The sequence below is a fragment of the Oncorhynchus kisutch genome, linkage group LG5 (genome assembly GCF_002021735.2).
Source record: "Oncorhynchus kisutch isolate 150728-3 linkage group LG5, Okis_V2, whole genome shotgun sequence".
Classification (NCBI taxonomy): Eukaryota; Metazoa; Chordata; class Actinopteri; order Salmoniformes; family Salmonidae; genus Oncorhynchus; species Oncorhynchus kisutch.
In genome coordinates this window covers 30,378,973-30,402,205 of record NC_034178.2, presented here as the reverse complement: position 1 = coordinate 30,402,205, position 23,233 = coordinate 30,378,973, and the positions used below count along the sequence as shown (strand labels likewise).

Below are 23,233 nucleotides of genomic sequence, written 5' to 3'. Positions count from 1 at the left end.
TAATGATTCATGTACTTCGTTGTCTTTTTGGGGGTAAGCGCCTCTGTTTGATTAAGCTATTCAATGTTCACGTGTGGGTGGACGGGATGCAGTCATTACATTCACACTTATTTTGTAACTCTGGCTTTTCCCGTCCAACAAACACCACAATATATCTTTTTTTTTTGTATAGTCTTCTTAATTGTTCACCTTGCTCTAGTCTAGCCTAATCAATTTCGTAAAAACACGCCAGCCAGAGGAACTCCAGAATAGTCAAAAACATTATTAAGTCCTTGGATCTGCTTCCATCCAGCACTGGTCTGTCTTATTCTCTTCTGTAACCATGAAACTCATTATTTCCTGTGTTCTCCTGGCATTTTGGAGGGGATTGGTCAGTGGTAAGAAAAATAACTTATATAATTTATATATATATATTTATTTTATAATTTATATGTTTTTTCATTTTATTTTTAAAAATCTATTTCAGATTCATGTGCCGATTGGGTACCTACGTTCATTAATAATGCAACTGGGATTGGTTTATTGATTTGATGTTGTTGAGTTGATGTGCCTTTTTTTTTGGTTGTACATTGTATTCCTGGGTCAGCTCAGTTTACACTGCACAATTGACTGCAGTTTTTCTACATATACATATCATGTAAAAAATCCAATCGTGTATAAATCTGTCCTTTTACAAATTACAGTCTGTCAAAAAATGTGATTCTGTCAGTTAAGTGTTTTGATAGAGACACTTGTCCATTCGTGTAAGCTTCACACAAAAAATGGTGTGGTTGGTCCAAAGGTCTTATTGTGCTCAGTCAGACCCATGCCCAAATGTTGTTCAGCCGAAAGCTCACAAACAGACAGCTGGATGCTCAGTACATGATGTACTGTTTGTTAATAGTTCAGTAGATAGGCCTACCAAAGGACATATTACATGGGATTTTAAGTTAGAACTTCGAACCAAAACTGTTCTGTTCTGTTCCCATTTTTAACACTTCAGTAAGATAGTGGCTAGATATCATTTTGGCCAAAAGTGCTCATCGAACATTTCACTTCAAAATCATGGGCATTAATATATATACTCTTATGGGAAGGCTCTTTCCACTAGATGTTGGAACATTGCTGCAGGGACTTGCTTCCATTCAGCCACATGAGCATTAGGGAGGTCGGGCACTGATGTTGGGCGATTAGGCCTTGCTCACAGTCTGTGTTCCAATTCATCCCAAAGGTGTTCGATGTGGGCTCTGTGCAGGCAAGTCAAGTTTTTCCACACCGATCTCAACAAAGCATTTCTGTATGGACCTCGCTTTGTGCATGGGGGCATTGTCATGCTGAAACAGGAAAGGGCCTACCCCAAACTGTTGCCACTTTAGTTGGAAGCACAAAATCATCTAGAATGCCATTGTTAAGGGGGGAACTAAGGGGCCTAGCCAGAGCCATTAAATATAGCCCCAGACCGTTATTCCTCCACCAAACTTTACAGTTGGCACTAAGCATTGGGGCAGGTAGTGTTAACTCAACCCAGATTCATCCATCGCTGCCAGATGGTGAAGTGTGATTCATCACTCCAGAGAATGTGTTTCCACTGCTCCAGAGTCCAATTGCAGCGAGCTTTACACCACTCAAGCCAACATTTGATATTGCGTATGGTGATCTTAGGCTTTTGTGCAGCTGCTCGGTCATGGAAACCCATTTCATGAAGATTTTTACTCGCTACGAGCTTCAGCACTCGGCGGTCCCGTTCTGTGAGCGTGTGTTGCCTACCACTTTGCGGCTGAGGCGTTGTTGCTCCTAGACATTTCCACTTCACAATAACAGCACTTACAGTTGACCGGGGCAGCTCTAGCAGTGTAGAACATTGACAAACTGACTTGTTGGAAAGGTGGCATCCTGTGTGCTCGATTTTATACACCTGTAAGCAACAGGTGTGGCTGAAATAGCCAAATCCACTCATTTGAAGTGGTGTCCACATACTTATATATAGTGTAAGCCCCCAGATACTAGCACTGTGCGTTTTGTATTTGGCCATAGGGTCCCGCAGTCCTCTGAATGACTTCCAGCGTTCTGAGGGAAGGGAGCTGGTTCCGACCTCCTGGAACTCTGCACGTGTGCTGATGCTGCCAGGGCTGACACTGGAGGACTGTGCCAGACGCTGTTCGCACACACTGGACTGCAGGTACCCTGGAGGGTTGTAATGACCTTAGTACAACACCTAGGGTTTGAGTGCCAGTCAGGCTACCCCCAAATTGGTAAAGAAATTGAACACAAATGAACTTGAAAACTCCTTTCATTAGAGCCTTCAACTACGAGACGCGCCGCTCCATCACCTGTAAACAGCTGCCATGGGTGGAGGATGGCAGCAACGCAGAGGTCAAGAGGAACGTCAACTGTGACCTGTATGAGAAGAAGGGTAAGCTTTGGGGTCAAAGTGAGGTCATGTTCTCTGTCATTTATGTTCTAAGTGAATTGATCTCATTCTGTATAACGCTACAAAATGAGTCATGTTGTGTCAGCAGCATGCTGTGATTTCTGTTTGAAAAGGCAGATGTTTTTCTTCCATGTGCAGTGTACGTAAGGAAGTGCATTGTGGGTAAAGGAGAAGACTATCGAGGCAAGGTGTTCACGACAAAAAATGGCCATACTTGTCAACAGTGGTGGTCAAAGTTCCCACATGATCACAGGTAAGATCATCCCGTTGATTTATGGGAGTCGTAGTTTGTAAAACACAAAGGAAAATGCCGCACACTACTGCTCATGCTCCCAGGTGATATTTATTTGGAATGTTTTGACCCTTAGGTCTTCATCAGGCATTCATATCCCAGGTGGGGGTGGAAGGTCCTATATATAGGCGCAGTACTCAGTGACATCACTTCCTGAAACAGGAGGTAAAAATGTATAACATAGTTACACAATATTACCATTCAAAGTATCAAAATATATGATCACACACAGGGAATGTGATCAATATTTACAGTAATATACATACACATAGAATATTAAATTAGCATACTTTTTTTATTGACACAATTTAGACTATAAAAAAACGGTTTTAAGTCAAACTCATTAAGGCCAAGAGGGATCTGTGGATCCAGAAAGATTACCTTTGAAGAAGTTTCCTCTCAATGTCCCGTCTCAATGTCCCCTCCCACCATTTCTATTCCAATGTATCTCAGAGAACTAATAGGATGTCCAGCTTGTACAACATGAACAGCAACCGGATTTGTTGTCTCACCTGTCTGTACATTGCTGCGGTGCTCACTGATCCGTGTCTTAAGGCTTCTATGGGTTTTCCCTACATAAGACAGACCACAACGACATTTCAACATGTAAATAACATTGGTGCACATGCAGGTAAAATTATCTTAAATCTTTGTCCTGTGTGGGGGGTTGTGGGTAAATTAGTTGCACTTATACGTGAAGCTGCATTGAGCATATTGGCCACATTTGTAATTACCAGTGCTTCCTGATAATGATCTTAAATGCCTTCCCCAATGGTGAGTATCAGGTGAAGCATGATGGGACATGATCTGCTTTTTCTTTAACTTTTGGTCGAAGGCCTTCCAACTGTGTTAGTCTTTCAAAACGATCATTGGCATGTTTTACCCAATTGTCTTTGTACCCCCTTTCCCTAAACCTTTGTGTGAGGTCTCGTGGTCTGTTTCTAATAAGAAGCATCAGAGCTGCATATTCTTCTGATGCGACTGAATTGACTTATAGGGAGACTTTTAATGTGGACGTGGATGAAAGCTGTCACCTCTACGGAGGTTATTCTTGTCCGTAGGTTTCCTAAAGAGATCTGTAGAGAGGGAGGTTTTATCCTTAACTATCACATCAAGAAAACTGATTTGTGATAGGTCATAGTTAATGGTGAAATTAAGGTGTTCATTCATAGCATTTAGATAAGCGTGGAATTCTAAAAGTTGTGTCCCTGGATAGATCACGAAAATGTCATCCAAATATATCAGAATTAGGAGAATATTGGAGAGAAAAGGGTTAAGGTCTGGATTCAGCACCACCTGTTTTTCAAACATTCCTAGATATAGGTTAGCATAATTAGGAGCCTTAGAGCTCCCCATCGCTGTCCCTTTGGTCTGGAGGAAAAAGTCTCCTCTGAAGAGAAAATAGTTGGAGGTTAGTACCAGTTCAGCCAAGTCCACAATACAATTGGTGCTGGGTAGAGCATTAGTAGTAGTTTGGAAACCATGACCCAAAGCAAAATCTAATAAGATATCTCTTTCTCTCACACATATTCTGTTTCTATACCTTGTCATAGATGGACACCCACAGCCACTAATGGTTTGGAGCTGAACTACTGCAGGAACCCAGATAGGGACCCCATCGGGCCGTGGTGCTACACCAATGATCCAGAACGCCGCTATGAGAGCTGCAATATCCCCCACTGCAAAGACGGTACATCAATCAATCAAATCTATTTATAAAGCCCTTTTTACATCAGCCGATGTCACAAAGTGCTATACAGAAACCCAGCCTAAAACCCCAAACAGCAAGCAATGCAGGTGAAGCACGGTGGCTAGGAAAAACTCCCTAGAAAGGCAGGGGCCTAGGAAGAAACCTAGAGAGGAACGAGGCTCTGAGGGGTGGCCAGTCCTCTTCTGGCTGTGCCGGGTGGAGATTATAACAGAACATGGCCAAGATGTTCAAACGTTCATAGACCAGCAGGGTCAAATAATAATAATCACAGTGGTTGTAGAGGGTGCAACAGGTCAGCACCTCAGGAGTAAATGTCAGTTGGCTTTTCATAGCCGAGCATTCAGAGTTAGAGACAGCAGGTGTGGTAGAGAGTGAGATTCTGCACCTCCCATTCTGTTCAACATTCCAGGGGTGGAAGGATTGCAATAGCAAATGCTTCTAAAGATAACGTGATAACACTATGTGTAAATGATTGATTGTGGTATATTTGTTGTCTTTGATCAAAAAAAGTGTTGCTACAGACTGTGTGTGTTTGGGTTTGTGCACAGAGGTGTGTATCACATGTAACGGGGAAGACTACAGGGGCCAGGTTGACCACACAGTGAGTGGCAGAGAGTGTCAACGTTGGGACCAGCAGTACCCACAACAACACATCTACCAGCCTGAGAAGTATGTCTGTCTACCCACCGCTGTAATCACTACCACTCCACTCTTTTACATACAGTTTGTTGTAGGCCTACATGCCTTTGTATCCTGTCAGCATTACTTCTCTCTAATCAATATGTTGTACGGTAACAGAGTAGAAAACAATCAACATTTCCAAGGTAATGAGAAGCTCCTAAAATGGAATCCTGTACATGTGCGTCCCAGGTATCCAGATAAGAGCTTGGATGATAACTACTGCCGTAACCCAGACTCCTCCCCTGTTCCTTGGTGCTACACCACAGACCCTGATATGGAGAGAGAGAGTTGCCAGATCAGCAAGTGCCGTACGTCTGTCCCCTTCATACACCCTCCCTGTCCCTTCCATTCACACGTTTCCATGTTTATAACAATGTAATACAATCTATATCACCCCTCATAATGTCACGTCTCTCCTTTCACTCCAGCTGCGGTTCCTAAGAGACACCTCCGGTCCAGCTACACCACAAACTGTTTCCGTGGTCGCGGGGAGGATTACCGTGGCAAAGTGAACGAGACGACCGGCGGTATTGCCTGTCAGCGGTGGGACGCTCAGTACCCTCACGAGCACCCCTTCTACCCAAACACCTACGAATGCAAGTAAGCCAGAGGAACGGGCGGAAGAGGGATGGATGGATGGATGAGCGGTGGGATTGATAGTTAAGAGGGATGAGTGGCGGAATGATGGTTAGTGAGTGGTGTGATGAGGAGGAGTGACATTAGGGGTCTTGAGATGAGGGTCTACGTGAATGGCTGATCTTGGGTCTAGTTATTTGTGTTCCGAAACACATATACAGTTTAGTCATAGCAGACGCTTATCCAGAGTCAGTAGCATACATCCAACATTTACCCATGAATGATTGTCCCTGTGTTATTTTGATCTATAGTATTAGCTGTTTTATCCATATATCCCTGTGTTATTGTGTGCTATACATATTGGTTATACTAATTTCTATACCATTGCTTCCAGGGGCTTGGAAGAGAACTACTGTCGTAACCCAGATGGATCCGAGGCTCCCTGGTGCTTCACGTCTGTGCCTGAGATGAGGACGGCTCTCTGCTTGCATATCAAACGCTGTGCAGACGACATCGAAGCTGAGGGTACACTGCTCTCTGCTGTTTCAGTGGCAACAATGCACTCGCTATGCAATCTAGGGTCCTCAAACACAAGCCTACTTGATAACTCACAGAAGGGTTTTCTGTCGTCATGTTTTCATGTCCTTTTTCCCCACACCCCAGATTGCTACCATGAAAATGGTAAAAACTACAGGGGTGTGGTCCGAAAGACGCGGAAGGGCGTCACCTGCCAGAAGTGGAGTGTCAACATGCCTCACAAAACAAAGTATCAAAAATAACGAATAGATTCTAAAATTAAATGTATCATGAATTTGGCAGGTATGTTTGGTGTTGTCAAATATTTAATACATATTTATATATATACAGTACCAGTCAAAAGTTTGGACACACCTACTCATTCAAGGATTTTTCTTTATTTTTACTATTTTCTACATTGAAGAATGATAGAGAAGACATCAAAACTATGAAATAACAAATGTGAAATAACAAATATGGAATAATGTAGTAACCAAAAGAGTGTTAAACAAATCATCAATATATTTTATATTTGAGATTCTTCAAAATAGCCACCCTTTGTCTTGATGACAGCTTGAACACTCTTGGCATTCTCTCAACCAGCATCATCTGGAATTATTTTCCAACAGTCTTGAAGGTGTTCCCACATATGCTGAGCACTTGTTGGCTGCTTTTCCTTCTCTCTGCGGTCCAACTCATCCCAAACCATCTCAATTGGGTTGAGTTCGGATGATTGTGGAGGTCAGGTCATCTGATGCAGCACTCCATCACTCTCCTTCCTAGCCCTTGCACAACCTGGAGGTGTGTTGGGTATTGTCCTATTAAACAACAAATGATAGTCCCCCTAAGCCCAAACCAGATGGGATGGCGTATCGCTGCAGAATGCTGTGGTAGCCATGCTGGTTAAGTGTGCCTAAATAAATCACACAGTGTCACCAGAAAAGCACCCCCACTGTCACACCCTGATCTGTTTCACCTGTCTTTGTGCTTGTCTCCACCCCCCTCCAGGTGTCACCAATCTTCCCCAGTGTATTTATACCTGTGTTCTCTGTTTGTCTGTTTCCAGTTAATTGTTGCTTTACCTACCAGCGTTTTTCCCCCTTGCTCCTGTCTGTTCTAGTTCCTGTTTTCTTGTTTTTCCCGGTTTTGACCATTCTGCCTAACCTGACCCTGAGCCTGCCTGCCGTTCTGAACCTTGCCATACCACACTGGATTATTGACCCCTGCCTTCTCTGACCCTGAGACTGCCTGCCGTTCTGGACTTTTTGCACCCTATCTAGATTACTGACCTCTGCTTGCCCTTGACCTGTCGTTTTGCCTGCCCCTATACTAATAGTAAACCTTTGTTACTTCGACACTGTCTGCATCTGGGTCTTACCTGAAATGTGATACCCACACCATCACACCTCCTCCTCCATGCTTCATGGTGGGAACTACACATGCGGAGATCATCCGTTCACCTACACTGCGTCTCACAAAGACACGGCGGTTGTAACTAAAAATCTCATATCTGGCCTCCAGACCAAAGGACAGATTTCCACCGGTCTAATGTCCATTGCTCATGTTTCTTGACCCAAACAAGTCTCTTCTTCTTATTGGTGTCCATTAGTAGTGGTTTCTTTTCAGCAATTCGACCATGAAGGCCTGATTCAAACAGTTGATGTTGACATGTGTCTGTTACTTGAACTCTGTGAATCATTTATTTGGGCTGCAATTTCAGAGGCTAGTAACTCTAATGAACTTGTCCTCTGCAGCAGAAGTAACTCTGGGTCTTCCTTTCCTGTGGCGGTCCTCATGAGAGCCAGTTTCATCATAGCGCTTGATCGTTTTTGCGACTGCACTTGAAGAAACTTTCAAAGTTCTTGAAATGTCCTGGATTGACAGACCTTCATGTCTTAAAGTAATGATGGACTGTCGTTTCTCTTTGCTTATTTTGGCTGTTCTTGCCATAATATGGACTTGGTCTTTTACCAAGAAGGACAATCTTCTGTATACCACCCCTACTTTGTCACAACTCAACTAATTGGCTCAAACGCATTGAGAAGGAAAGAAATTCCCCCCCAAAATGTAACAAGGCACACTTGTTCATTGAAATGCATTCCAGGGGACTACCTCATGAAGCTGGTTGAGAGAATGCCAAGAGTGTGCAAAGCTGTCATCAAGGCAAAGGGTGGCTACTTTGAAGAATCTAAAATCTAAAATATATTTTGAATGGTTTAACACTTTTCTGGTTACTACATGATTCCATATTTGTTATTTCATAGTTGTGATGTCTTCACTATTATTCTACAATGAGGAAAATAGTCAAAATAAAGAAAAACCCTTGAATGAGTAGGTGTGTACAGACTTTTGACTGGTACTGTGTGTATATATATATATATATATATATATATATATATATATACACAGTGCCTTGCGAAAGTATTCGGCCCCCTTGAACTTTGCGACCTTTTGCCACATTTCAGGCTTCAAACATAAAGATATAAAACTGTATTTTTTTGTGAAGAATCAACAACAAGTGGGACACAATCATGAAGTGGAACGAAATTTATTGGATATTTCAAACTTTTTTAACAAACCAAAAATTGAAATATTGGGCGTGCAAAATTATTCCGCCCCCTTAAGTTAATACTTTGTAGCGCCACCTTTTGCTGCGATTACAGCTGTAAGTCGCTTGGGGTATGTCTCTATCAGTTTTGCACATCGAGAGACTGACATTTTTTCCCATTCCTCCTTGCAAAACAGCTCGAGCTCAGTGAGGTTGGATGGAGAGCATTTGTGAACAGCAGTTTTCAGCTCTTTCCACAGATTCTCGATTGGATTCAGGTCTGGACTTTGACTTGGCCATTCTAACACCTGGATATGTTTATTTTTGAACCATTCCATTGTAGATTTTGCTTTATGTTTTGGATCATTGTCTTGTTGGAAGACAAATCTCCGTCCCAGTCTCAGGTCTTTTGCAGACTCCATCAGGTTTTCTTCCAGAATGGTCCTGTATTTGGCTCCATCCATCTTCCCATCAATTTGAACCATCTTCCCTGTCCCTGCTGAAGAAAAGCAGGCCCAAACCATGATGCTGCCACCACCATGTTTGACAGTGGGTATGGTGTGTTCAGGGTGATGAGCTGTGTTGCTTTTACGCCAAACATAACGTTTTGCATTGTTGCCAAAAAGTTCAATTTTGGTTTCATCTGACCAGAGCACCTTCTTCCACATGTTTGGTGTGTCTCCCAGGTGGCTTGTGGCAAACTTTAAACAACACTTTTTATGGATATCTTTAAGAAATGGCTTTCTTCTTGCCACTCTTCCATAGAGGCCAGATTTGTGCAATATACGACTGATTGTTGTCCTATGGACAGAGTCTCCCACCTCAGCTGTAGATCTCTGCAGTTCATCCAGAGTGATCATGGGCCTCTTGGCTGCATATCTGATCAGTCTTCTCCTTGTATGAGCTGAAAGTTTAGAGGGACGGCCAGGTCTTGGTAGATTTGCAGTGGTCTGATACTCCTTCCATTTCAATATTATCGCTTGCACAGTGCTCCTTGGGATGTTTAAAGCTTGGGAAATCTTTTTGTATCCAAATCCGGCTTTAAACTTCTTCACAACAGTATCTCGGACCTGCCTGGTGTGTTCCTTGTTCTTCATGATGCTCTCTGCGCTTTTAACGGACCTCTGAGACTATCACAGTGCAGGTGCATTTATACGGAGACTTGATTACACACAGGTGGATTGTATTTATCATCATTAGTCATTTAGGTCAACATTGGATCATTCAGAGATCCTCACTGAACTTCTGGAGAGAGTTTGCTGCACTGAAAGTAAAGGGGCTGAATAATTTTGCAAGTTCAAGGTGCAAGTTCAAAGTTCAAGGTGTCCGAATACTTTCGCAAGGCACTGTATATATATATATATATATATATATTTCAATGTATGTGATAGTAGCATGTGGGTGTAGAAGTGTCTGCTGTGGCATGGGTAGGTAGGTTTAGTGCTTTTACTGTACTGTGGTTTTCCAGGATAAACCCAGGGACCCACCCTGAGGGCAACCTGACAGAGAACTACTGCCGGAACCCAGATGGGGACCAACACGGACCCTGGTGCTACACCACTGACCCCAAAACAGAGTTTGACTACTGCGCCATCAAGCAGTGCGGTAAAGATTCCGACCCCCCCCCCCCCCCCCCCCCCCCCCCCCCACCCCATACCTCTGTCCCCTCAGGCATTACATTCCTTTCTCCATATCTTTCTCTTGTTACTCCATCACTCATTGGCCGTATCCGAATTCCCATACTTTCGTTCTACACAGTAGGCATTTTAGGTATGCGAAAATAGAACGTTTTATAGTATGATGATAAGCTGATAATGAGACAAGGGGACACGCTGTACCCAAATGAACGAATGGTGGGAATCAACGCACATTATCAACACACATTATCAATGCACATTATCAACGCACATGATCAACGCACATGATCAATGCACATTATCAACGCACATGATCAACGCACATGATCAACGCACATTATCAACGCACATTATCAACGCACATTATCAACGCACATTATCAACGCACATTGCGCATTAGATGCCGCGTTATCAGGATGGGTGAGCCTAGTATGTTGATATTTATTGCTTATTGCATCTGTTTTTACCAAACAGTACTTTCTAAATAGTATATGTATGAGAATGATTAGTACACATTATGTCGTTTTAGTAAGTAGTAGGCAAGACAGATTTCGGACACTGCCAGTATATCTTATACTCTGTACTCTATCCTTCTAGGCCTAATGTTAATTTACTAACACTATAAAGCTCTTTTCATACATTTTGCTCGAAGAACTAATCCCTCCTTGGTTGTTATTTCAAAAATATTTCTTTTAAATGATTCTGCTTATTGTTGTTTGAACAGCTGGGGAGAAAGTGTCCATCATTGAGCCAGCTGGTGAGTTCCTAATGGAATATGCAACTATAATGAATAATAAGTGCTTCCTGGAAGTGTACCTGTGTACACAACTTTACTCACTAACTGAAGTGTGTGTGTGTTTGTGTGTGTGTGTGTGTGTGTGTGTGTGTGTGTGTGTGTGTGTGTGTGTGTGTGTGTGTGTGTGTGTGTGTGTGTGTGTGTGTGTGTGTGTGTGTGTGTGTGTGTGTGTGTGTGTGTGTGTGTGTGTGTGTGTGTCTGTGTGCGCACAGAGAAAGTGGAGTTTAATGAGTGTGGGAAGAGAGATGATCGTTTCGTCAAGAGCATACTCCGTATTGTTGGTGGGCGTCCTGGAAACTCTCCCTGGACAGTCAGCCTCAGAGACAGGTCAGTCTCAATGAGATTTACTCAACAATAGAGACTCCAGCCTCAGTCTTCATAACCTCTCTGTCTCCCCTGTTAGAGACCAGTGTTCATGGCATCTCTCTCTCTCAATTCAATTTCAATGTAAGGGCTTTATTGGCATGGGAAACATATGTTAACATTGCCAAAGCCAGTGAAGTAAAAAAATAAATTTAAAAAAAGTGAAATAAACAATCAAAATGAACAGTAAACGTTACTCAAAAAAGAGTGAGTGAGCTGGAAAGTGGGGAGAGTGAGCTGAAAAGTGGGCTGCGTTCAGGGGATCTAAGTGTTTGGTAGTGTGAGTTGGACACAGACATTACATTGTCAAAGCAATGTATATGAAGTATTACATAAATGAACAATATGTTGGGCCAACAATAATAATATACAGTATACTGCATATACACAAAAACAATAATAATAAGACATTTTAAAAAACATTTCCAGAAATGAAATCTAGAAAGGCTCATGTGTATGACATCTCTTAAATGATGACAAGGCAGCACATCATCTGCAGCAAGATCTACTGTCTCAATGTTTTCTCCTAACATAACGCAGATTTTCTCCTCATTCTCTACTTCATCCGACCTAGTCTCTCCTCTCTGACCTTCCATGTTTTTCTATGGCATCCTGTCTCTATTGCCAGGTTATGGGTCATCGAGTCTGTTAATGTCTTCCATGGTTTGAATTCTTTGATTTTGAAAAGGTGTTGTCCTAATTTGATAACTCTCTATGTAGAATTTGGTAACATTGAAGCTTGTGATTCAGTTGAAGTTCGTTTTGCCAATATTCTACATATTTTGGTTTGAGATTTCTACTTATTAGAACTGTGTTATTTGTGGTCAAATGGTTGAATTTTAGCTGGTGCTTCTGGGCCAGTTGCTCTAAAGGGTCACTCTTTGTGTTGCAGTCTTTGCATAAGACAGCCTTGTGATGATAATATTCTGGATCACAGTGTGTTAGGTGAGTCCAGAAAGTCGTGTCTCTTTTCTCAATTATGAGTGCTAGTGGAAATCTCCCAAGTTCTGCACTACAGGCTAGGTTTGGGCTATTTCTGTGCACAATATTTGTAGAAAATTCCAGGTAAAACCTTTCGGTGGGGCTTTCATCCCATGATGTACTGTATATTTTAAATTGCCACATTGGAAGGATTGGAGTTATGACAAAAATCCAAAAATTTAAGCCAAATTCTTCTTGGTGGCTTAAATTTATACAGGGTCTTTCTGATCGCAAAATATGCTCTGCGTGCTTAAGGACTTTATGGCCATGTCAAACCACCAAGGTAAATATAGTCGGTGGTGTGTTTCAGGATTGGTGGTGTGAAATAGTACTTATTTTCCTGAGATCTGGACTTTTTCTGAAAGATCATTACTTAGTTTTGTTCCATATTAATGGATAGTGTCCAGTCCTTACAATACTGTTCTAGCAAGGACAGGCTTTGTTGTACCCCCTGTTCTGTTGGTGACAAGATTATTGCTGGTGACAAGTCATTGGCATATGAAATACACTTTATTTATTTGTCTTCTAGGGTGAGTCCCAGAGATCTTGATTGATCTGTAGCCAGTTCAGTTATATAAATATTGAATAATGTTGGACTAATATTGTAACCTTGTCTTACTCCTCTGTCCTGACTAAAGAATTGTGTTCTTTTATTTTCATTATAGATCTCATTTATTTATTTATTTTTATTTCACCTTTATTTAACTAGGCAAGTCAGTTAAGAACAAATTCTTATATGCAATGACGGCCAAACCGGGGAAGACGCTGGGCCAATTGTGCGCCGCCCTACGGGACTCCCAATCACGGCTGGTTGTGATACAGCCTGGAATCGAACCAGGGTCTGTAGTGATGCCTCTAGCACTGAGATGCAGTGCTTTAATAATAATAATATCATAGACCTTGCCTCCTACACCACTTCGAAGGGGTTTTGAGAACAGTGCTTCCTCCCATAAGGAATCAAAGGCTTTTTGAAACGTCGATAAAACAAGGCATATGTGTTTCCTTTGTGAGTTTGGTGGACATGTTTTTTGAGGACATGGAGGATATATATGTGTTGTGATATATATCTGTTGTTCAGTGTTTAGGGAGGAATCCAATTCAACTTTGACTTAAAATGTTCGAATCTCTGTTCGAATGCTGTCTGGCCCTGCGGCTTCACCGCTCTTGAGGGCCTTTATTTGATCAATTAGTTAAAACAATGTAATAGGATTGTCCAGCTGGTTTCGTTGGGTTTTTACTGTTAATTATAATTATTTTAATTGTTCTATTACTGATGTTTGGGTGGAGTTAAGTTATTTTTAATTTTTTTGAATTTATAGAGGTATTTCAAAATGCTGTTTCCAGATAATCCAATCTTTGATTGGGGGGTCTTTCTTTTTAAGAGTGGTATCTAATTTCCTCCATGATTCATGAAATTAATTGGTGATATAGAGGGATTTTCTTATATTGGCTTAGGGCTATATGAGACCTGTCTCCTTGTTTTTGTTTTGACAAAAGTCTTAGTTCTTTTCTTGCAGTTGAACCTTCTTTGTCAAACCATACCATTTTTCTTTTTGTCAGTGGCTTAATGCCATCTTTGTCTTATTTAAATGTAGTAAAAAAATACAAATGTAAATCAAGTTTTTAATATCAATGTTATTTAATGCTGCCTTTTATTCAACATGGCTAGCTTCCCCCCCCCCCCCCCCTCCCCCCGCGGTATGTGGGCGGGAGGGGGTAGAGTTCTGGTTTTAAATGTAGGGGTGGTTCATCAGATTTTTTTTTTCTGATAAATTCTAATTTGGCAGTGGTCTGACAAAGGGAGTTGTGGCCTGACCATAAAGGCATAGATATTTTTTCTTGCTCTATAGATCTGTTATGACAAAGTCGACTGCACTGTTTCCTAGTTCAGATCAATAAGTAAACCTACTTGTTTCCCATTTTTGTTGACAATACTGTCATAGCTCTCTCTCTCTCTCTCTCTGTAGTCAGTTGTGATTCATACCCAGATGTACATGGGTGTTTCCCTCTAAATATATGTAGTCTGGATATTTACCAGTTCTAGCATTTAAATCCCCCATTAACAGAACTTTACGTACTGACTCAAAATGAATTATATCAGAATAGAGACTCTGAAAACAAACATTGTTGTAATACTGAAAGTCAGACAGAGGCATATAACAATAAGGTATGTTTTTTTTTGCCAACTATGTTTTTCCTTTCCTCTCTTTAAACCAGATTAGAATCCCTCCTGAGTCACGGACACATTTTACATGTGGATGTTTCTCTGACGGTAGACCTGCAGTAACCTCCCTGTCATTTTTGGGAGAGGATGTTTCACTGACGGTAGGCCTGCAGTAACCTCCCTGTCATTTTTGGGAGAGGATGTTTCACTGACGGTAGACCTGCAGTAACCTCCCTGTCATTTTTGGGAGAGGATGTTTCACTGACGGTAGACCTGCAGTAACCTCCCTGTCATTTTTGGGAGAGGATGTTTCACTGACGGTAGGCCTGCAGTAACCTCCCTGTCATTTTTGGGAGAGGATGTTTCACTGACGGTAGGCCTGCAGTAACCTCCCTGTCATTTTTGGGAGAGGATGTTTCACTGACGGTAGGCCTGCAGTAACCTCCCTGTCATTTTTGGGAGAGGATGTTTCACTGACGGTAGGCCTGCAGTAACCTCCCTGTCATTTTTGGGAGAGGATGTTTCACTGACGGTAGGCCTGCAGTAACCTCCCTGTCATTTTTGGGAGAGGATGTTTCACTGACGGTAGTCCTGCAGTAACCTCCCTGTCATTTTTGGGAGAGGATGTTTCTCTTCGACTCCATGTCTCCAAGAAGTATAATAATGTCTGAACTAGGTACGATGTCTACTATATCTGTGTCTGTGCTTTTCACAACCAAATATTTAAGAGCACAAACCCTGAATGTTATATATTCACTGCATTTGGAAAATATTTTATACTTTTTTATTTAACCTTTATTTAACTAGGCAAGTCAGTTAAGAACAAATTCTTATTTAGAATGACGGCGTACACCGGGCCAAACCCGGATGATGCTGGGCCAATTGTGCACCGCATATGGGACTCTCCAAATAAGGCCAGATGTGATACAGCCTGGAATCGAACCAGGGATTGTAGTGACGTCTCTTGCACTGAGATGCAGTGCCACTCGGGAGCCCAAAGTTGGTATTCAGACCCCTTCCCTTTTTCCACATTTTGTTATGTTACAGCCTATTTATAAAATTGATTAAATAAAAAATGTTCCTCATAAATCTACACACAATACCCCATAATGACAAAGCAAAAACAGTTTTTTAGAAATGTTTGCAAATTTATTAACAATAAAATCAGAAATACCTTATTTACATAAGTATTCAGACCATTTGTTATGAGACTCGAAATTGAGCTCTGGTGCATCCTGTTTCATCCTGTTTCCATTGATCATCCTTGAGATGTTTCTACAACTTGATTGTATTTGATACACTGCCGATTTTGCAGGTTTTCCTACTTACAAAGCATGTAGAGGTCTGTAATTTTTATCATAGGTGCACTTCAACTGTGAGAGACGGAATCTAAAACAAAAATCCAGAAAATCACATTGTATGATTTTTAAGTAATTAATTAGCATTTTATTGCATGACATAAGTATTTGACACATCAGAAAAGCAGAACTTAATATTTGGTACAGAAACCTTTGTTTGCAATTACAGAGATCATACATTTCCTGTAGTTCTTGACCAGGTTTGCACACACTGCAGCAGGGATTTTGACCCACTCCTCCATACAGACCATGAGGTTGAAGGAATTGTCCGTAGAGTTCCGAGACAGGATTGTGTCGAGGCACAGATCTGGGGAAGGGTACCAAAAAAGTCTGCAGCATTGAAGGTCCCAAGAACACCATGGCCTCCATCATTCTTAAATGGAAGAAGTTTGGAACCACCAAGACTCTTCCTAGAGCTGTCTGCCTGGCCAAACTGAACAATCGAGGGAGAATGGCCTAGGTCAGGGAGCTGACCAAGAACCCAATGGTCACTCAGAGCTCCAGAGTTCCTCTGTGGAGATGGGAGAAACTTCCAGAAGGCCCTCCACCTTTATGATTGTGGCCAGGCGGAAGCCACACCTCAGTAAAAGGCACATGATAGCCCGCTTTGAGTTTGCCAAAAGGCACTCTCTGACAGGAGAATCTTGTTTCTCACGATCTGATGAAACCAAGATTGAACTCTTTGGCCTGAATTGGGCTGTGGCGGTCACAAAATGTTGTCAGCTGGTGATTGTCAAGCAAATAACAGCTGGTCTCACAGTAATTGACCGTTAGTTAACATCAACACATTTAGCATCTCCTGGCTTCCACACATAGCCTACAAGCCACTGATGCAGACCTTTGGAGCATCTACATTTTAAAAAGTCTAATAAATCCATGTAATATAGCCTTCACAATAAATCCAGTATTTATTTTAGACAGGTCTAAAGAAGCATGATATGAAGAAAATGTAGTCTATTTCAGAAGAACAGAATAACATACTTATTTTTGTCCTTATTGTCTTTATGTTAGGTCCTGATCTGGCTATGCCAAATGGCTGTGGGCTACGCTAGTTCATTTAGCAGGCAAGATTTGCTTAGAATTCCGTAGCATTATTTTATAGTATGAAGAATACAATAGAACAAAGCTGAATAAAATAGAAAGGATATTTTCTCCAAGCGATTTGAGGGAGTGCACACAAACGGCTATTCTGTGTTGAGCGGTTAACAAACAAATAGGTATTCCTATATGCTAGAGTTATTAATGTAACTTCAGTTGTTCTACAAACGTTGAGCTATATGTTTGGACTTTGATACATTGTAAGGCTGCATGATGCTACTCTAATGAGGATTTGAAAAACGTCGCATGAAAGGCATGAGCTCTGCGTTGTTTTTTTTTTGTGCAGGCTGATCACACTACATCAGTCACTAAATTCACAATTTGACAAGCACTTGATTAATGCCTCAAATTTCACGGCCGCCGTAATGCACCCTATTAGAATCCATTCTATTTACATCGATGTCAGAGAGATTAGAGGAACGATAGAGTGCTGAGTAGTTAGCAAGTTTGGTAGGATACTAATGACCATCAGCAGCATCAGAGCTTGTAGAAGCCTAATTACTGTGTCTAAACGGTCACGTGGAATTTGACTGCCTTCATGACTCTTGACCGTTGGCGGTAATACGGTCACCGCAACAGCCCTAGCCTGAATGTCAAGCGTCACGTCTGGAGGAAACCTGGCACCCTCACCTACGGTGAAGCTTAGTGGTGGCAGTATCGTGCTGTGGGGATGTTTTTCAGCGACAGTGACTGGGAGACTAGTCAGGACTGAGGGAAAGATGAACAGAGCAAAGCACAGAGATCCTTGATGAACACCTGCTCCAGAGCGTTCAGGACCTCAGACTGGGGCGAAGGTTCACCTTCCAATAGACAATGACCTTAAGCACACAACCAAGACAACGCAGGAGTGGCTTCGGGTCTCTGAATGTCCTTGATTGGCCCAGCCAATGCCCGGAATGAAACCAATCGAACATCTCTGGAGAAACCTGAAAATAGCTGTGCAGCGACACTCCCCATCCAACCTGACAGAGCTTGAAAGGAGCTACAGAGCAGAATGGGATAACCTCCCCAAATACAGGTGTCCCACGCTTGTAGGGTCATACCCTGGAAGACTTGAGGCTGTAATCGCTGCCAAAGGTGCTTCAATAAAGTACAGGGTCTGAATACTTACTGTATGTAAATGTGATATTTCACATAATTATAATTTTGTATTATATCATTTTGATTTTGTATTGTCATTGTGGTATTTTGTGTAGATTAATGAGAGGAAATTTTTTTTAAAATCAATTTTAGAATAAGTCTGTAAAGTAACAAAATGTGGAAAAAGTCAAGGGGTTTGAATACTTTACGAATGCACTGTAGATGCTTATATCCTACTTAAGGATGCTATGTTTAAAATGTTCCTTTAGGATGTGTTGAACATACGAGATAAAACAAATAAACAGTATTTAAATATTCAATACATAATAAAACATAAAAAATATATATATTTATCTCTTATTATCGAGGCTACATAGCTTATGCATACATTGGTACTTTACCCTGGATGTCATCTGTAGTGCATGTAGGTTTTTAGTTCAGTATGCCTATCTTAGAGCAGATTAGAGGTAACATGTCTCTTATCTGGTTCTGGTTGTCCTGTGCTGAGGAACTTGTGGCAGTCACTGCTGTGTAGCTGTTCTTCTGTACTGCCTGTTGTGGCTAGCCGGGTGCTCTGTCAGGGATGACTCTTGAGGGGGGGGGGGCAGCGTGGTGAATGGGGCAGTGGGGATGTGGGCTATCTGTTGCTTGGGGCTCCTTGGATGTTGAGGAAGGGCCCTGGGACTCTGAAGTTTTAAGATGAGGGAGGATTATTTTTTATTTTTTTATTTTAATGAGCATGGCCTGATTTCAGTTAGAGAATATTGAACGCTAATCACGACACACAGCCTACGTCATTGTCACATCATAGTCAACTAGAACTACTAGAACTAATGCGTTAGTAAATCCGTTACAATCATGGGGTACAGAAAGCAGTTTAGCAGTTACACCGGTGGGCCCCAGAGGCAATAAATTAATAAAACCAAAAGTTTACCTTGACTTGGAAGAGTTCCAGTGTTGGATAGCCATAGCCAGCTAGCTAACATAGCATCCCTCTCTGTTTTGAGCTGGGAGTTTGAGTAGGCTAAACTAGCTAGCTGCATTTGCTAGCTAAGTGGAAGTGAAATTAAAAAACAATAAATGCAACCAAATATAGCCATCACTCTCTCTCTTGTTTCTCCTTAATTTTGGAATAATTGAATTTGTTCAAATTGTTCAACTACTGACATTCTCTCTCTTTGAGGTAACTACTCACCACATTTTATGCACTGTTGTGCTAGCTAGCTGTAGCATATCATTTCAGTACTAGATTAATTACCAGGACAACATGTCACTTCATGCTACAAGAGCTCTGATAGGTTAGAAGACATCCTCCGGAAGTTGTCATAATTACTGTGTAAGTCTATGGAAGGGGGGTGAGATCTTACTGCGCTGTTGATTCATCAGGCTGGCTGGTGTCGGCTGTTGAATGCCTCTGCTCTGGCTGGTCAAGGAATATCTCCCTGAACTCAGTAAGGTCTCTTTCTAGAACAGGTAGATTGTCTCTGAGAGAGTCGACGTAGGAGAAGATTCTTGGAGAGACGGGGCTGTTTTCAGGGCTTGGAGGGGTCATCTTCTCCTGGATTTTGGTGTGTTGAGAGCTTCTTGCAGTTGCTCCTTTGCTTCTTCTCCTGGGGGCTGGAAGTCTTCCTGGAACGTCCTCAGGCTGCTTTCCGACCCCTGAGCCAAGATGGTGTCGTTATGGTGAACGTTAACTGTGAGACGGGCAGTTTTATCGTTGTCCTTGTTGATTGTTATCTGTCTGCCTTTACCATTCTTTCTATGTTTTGAGTATTTCGTGCACAGGGCAGTGTGTCAGGCTGAGGGGCTCTCCATATGAAATATGAGATTCGTTGTTGTTTTCTTCCCCACTAGTACTGTGAGGTCTGCCACCAAGGTCTCAGGTGACTGTCTCATTACTTTACTTAGAGTTTTTCTTTGCCTTGGAAGAGCAGACATCTGTAGGGTACATAATATTTGTTTGGATTTTCTCTTGGCCATTTTTTTCCTAGCTCTTTTCCATTTCTTTTCAGCTTTTTCCAGCTTGTTTTCATCTCAGTTCGCAGATCAAGCCTTTTTACTGCAACAGCATCCCATTTCTTCTTCTTCTTCAATTAAAAAGAAAAGTAGTACAAGTAGCAAAATGTAAACATTTTCTCAGCTCTTTGATAGCCTTTTCTTTATTTAGCTATTTGCTCTTAGCTATAGCTAGCTTGAAAACAAACGATTTATTGTTTGCTCTCACTCCCTCCCTGGTATTCTCCAGTATTTATAACCTCTCTCTCTTTCCCTGTTAGAGACTAGTCCTCATTCTCTCTCTCTCTCTCTCTCTCTCTCTCTCTCTCTCTCTCTCTCTCTCTCTCTCCCTCTCTCTCTCTCTGTCTCTCTCTGTCTGTCTCTGTCTGTCTCTCTGTCTCTGTCTCTGTCTCTGTCTCTGTCTCTGTCTCTGTCTCTGTCTCTGTCTCTGTCTCTGTCTCTGTCTCTGTCTCTGTCTGTCTCTCTGTCTCTGTCTCTGTCTCTGTCTCTGTCTCTGTCTCTGTCTCTGTGTGTGTTAGACCCTAGTCTTCATAACCCTTATCTCCTTGTGTGCAGGAAAGGAAACCATTTCTGTGGAGGCTCCCTGGTTAGCTCCAAATGGGTGATCAGCACTAAGCAGTGTTTCTCCTCTTGGTATGCTTTCTGATTTATTATTTCTCATTACTTAATTATCAAGTATTTATATCATGTTGTTGTTGTTTTTTTAAACACAGTAAAAGGAAAAACTGTCAAACCCAAAAGACCCAGATCCAGACTCTAAAACAACAGTTTTGTTGTAAATCCCTTGAATAGGTTGGAGATTGTTGGTCAGTGTGTGTTCTCTGTGTGTAGTTATGTGGACCTTCCAGGGTACTCCGCCATGATGGGGACTTTGTTCCGTAACCCCAGTGAAGGAGAGCCCGACCGACAGACTATTCCTCTCACCAAGATCGTCTGTGGACCCTCTGAGTCCCAGCTGGTCATGCTACAACTGGAATAGTGCGTACACACACAACCGCACGCAGGAACGGACACACACACACACACACACACACACATGCACAAAACACATATTTCCCTGCACATCTTTTATTATACTTTTTAAATTTTTTATTTACAGTTCACCAGTAACCTAACAATAGTATCCTACAACTAGTCCACGCCGTATGATTTAACAGCAACCCCATTCCGCTCAGGCTGATGCTCTTCCTCATCCTCTTCCTCAGCTCAGCCCAGTTTAATGAGCGTGTGTCTCAGATCTGCCTGCCTCCCGAACGCTACATAGTTCGAAACGGAACCTACTGCGAGATCGCAGGCTGGGGGGAAACTAAAGGTAAAGGAGAGCTATGCTCATAATTGTAACACGGCAATATCATTTAGTCACATTCCTCCATATTCATCTTTATCCTTCCTTTTACAGATGTAGGCTCTTCCTTGGACCACCCTGTTGGAGGAGAACCTTCCTGCCATTCAGGAGATCTAAAACGTGTAGTGAATTTTGAGGTTTAAAAAGGCTTTTGAAGTTTGGAATGTCAAAATTTCAGACTTGATTTTCACTTACGAAAAAAATCTATCAACCCGTTCAAAAATGTCCGTGAATTATAATCCACATAATAATTCAGATTTCCTGTTTGCCGCAGGATTATTTTCCTTGCTGTAGCGCACACTGGCTCAAATTAAGATCCTGCATCTGTATTACCCTCATCTGCACATTTTTTTCCCCTGTTGTACTCTGTATACCGTTCCTTTATAAGGTCCTTTATATGTCACCATCCTGTGGCTGCATTACGACCAGTGCCCTGAGTTGTCCCAGGTCAGATGATGTGGTCAGGAAAACCTGAGACCCTAATGTATGACATAATGTTTCTTTAGGTATCTTTTGCTGCCCTTGAAGTAGTATCTGTTTTACTGATGTGTCATGTAAATGAGACAGCTTTTCAGATCCTGGACCAACAGATGGTGTTGTTATTTCCAGTATCACTCAGCATATGCCCACCTCTCTCTCATTATCTCGTTCTCTCCACCACCCCCCCCCCCCCCTCCCTCTTTGACTGTTTCTCTCACTTTCTCAGGCACTTCTACAGATGACTCTGTGCTCAATGTGGCTCAAATACCAGTTATAAGCAACAAGGACTGTAACAAATACTTTCGGGGTCGTGTTCGGGAGAACGAGATGTGCACCAACTCCTTCCAGGGCGGGGTGGGTGCCTGTGAGGTAGGTTTGGGTCGGGTGTGTTTGTGAGGGGGAGGATTTGTCTATGTGGAGGGCGGTTTATTTCTATGAGAGAGAATGAGGTTTATGGTGTGTGAGAGTGAAACTATTTGATCTTTTAGGAAATTCATTCTGCGACATACAGCACAAACGTATGCGTTAAGTTACGATATATCCTGTCACTGTGTGAGAATGATCTGACAGTGATATGTTATACCCACCCGACCCCTAGAGAGACTATGGGGGACCTCTGGCCTGTCAGAACAGTGACTGCTGGGTGCTAGAAGGAGTGATCATCCCCATGAGGCGCTGTGGACACCCAGGCCAGCCCAGCATCTTCATCCGCGTCTCCATCTATGTGGACTGGATTAAGAAGGTCATGGAGATGGCTTAGTAACAGATACAGTGTGTCACCACCCAGTGACTGGCCCTATGTTCTAATGGACAACTTTCAACCCCTCTCCCCATAGCGCACAATCCACAACGGCCTAATTGTTATCCGTGACCATCTACATAGAATTGTTGTAATATCTGTCATTATGTCCATAATACTCTGTTGTTGTGTATTATTCTACGTTGTTATGACACAAATATAAGATGTAAATAACCCTGTTTTCCCTCGTCTGTAGTCTATGTGTAATCAAGCCCATTATGAACCTTTTGGATCAGAACGAAATATCCATAATAGCCCTGATCTTTTGTGGTGATTAGATTATTAGATTATCGGACATTACATATTGAACCGTGGCAGTGACCTCCGGATGTCCTTTGTGAAGCACATGCCTCCTTAACCTCATGTTTCCCAGAAGCGCTCC

General features: G+C 42.1%; 1 protein-coding gene across 1 annotated transcript; it reads left to right on the top strand.

The window, feature by feature from the left end:
* Positions 1-62: 62 nt before the first annotated feature.
* On the top strand, positions 63-23,032 carry LOC109890881 (hepatocyte growth factor-like protein). The gene is made up of 18 exons (XM_020482982.2): positions 63-377; positions 2,014-2,158; positions 2,277-2,392; positions 2,549-2,663; positions 4,256-4,392; positions 4,962-5,082; positions 5,284-5,402; positions 5,523-5,694; positions 6,065-6,195; positions 6,334-6,436; positions 10,203-10,339; positions 11,096-11,128; positions 11,380-11,494; positions 20,783-20,860; positions 21,059-21,205; positions 21,433-21,539; positions 22,279-22,421; positions 22,651-23,032. The coding sequence occupies exons 1-18, from the start codon at positions 323-325 to the stop codon at positions 22,810-22,812; spliced, it is 2,136 nt and encodes a 711-aa protein (XP_020338571.2). The 5' UTR covers positions 63-322; the 3' UTR covers positions 22,813-23,032.
* The last annotated feature ends 201 nt before the right edge of the window (positions 23,033-23,233 follow it).

Coding starts and splice junctions, on each gene's coding strand:
- LOC109890881 (XM_020482982.2), top strand. CDS start 323: ATGAAACTCATTATTTCCTGTGTTCTCCTGGCATTTTGGAGGGGATTG. Junction 6,437..10,202: donor AACATGCCTCACAAAACAAA/GTATCAAAAATA, acceptor GTGGTTTTCCAG/GATAAACCCAGGGACCCACC. Junction 20,861..21,058: donor AAGCAGTGTTTCTCCTCTTG/GTATGCTTTCTG, acceptor CTCTGTGTGTAG/TTATGTGGACCTTCCAGGGT.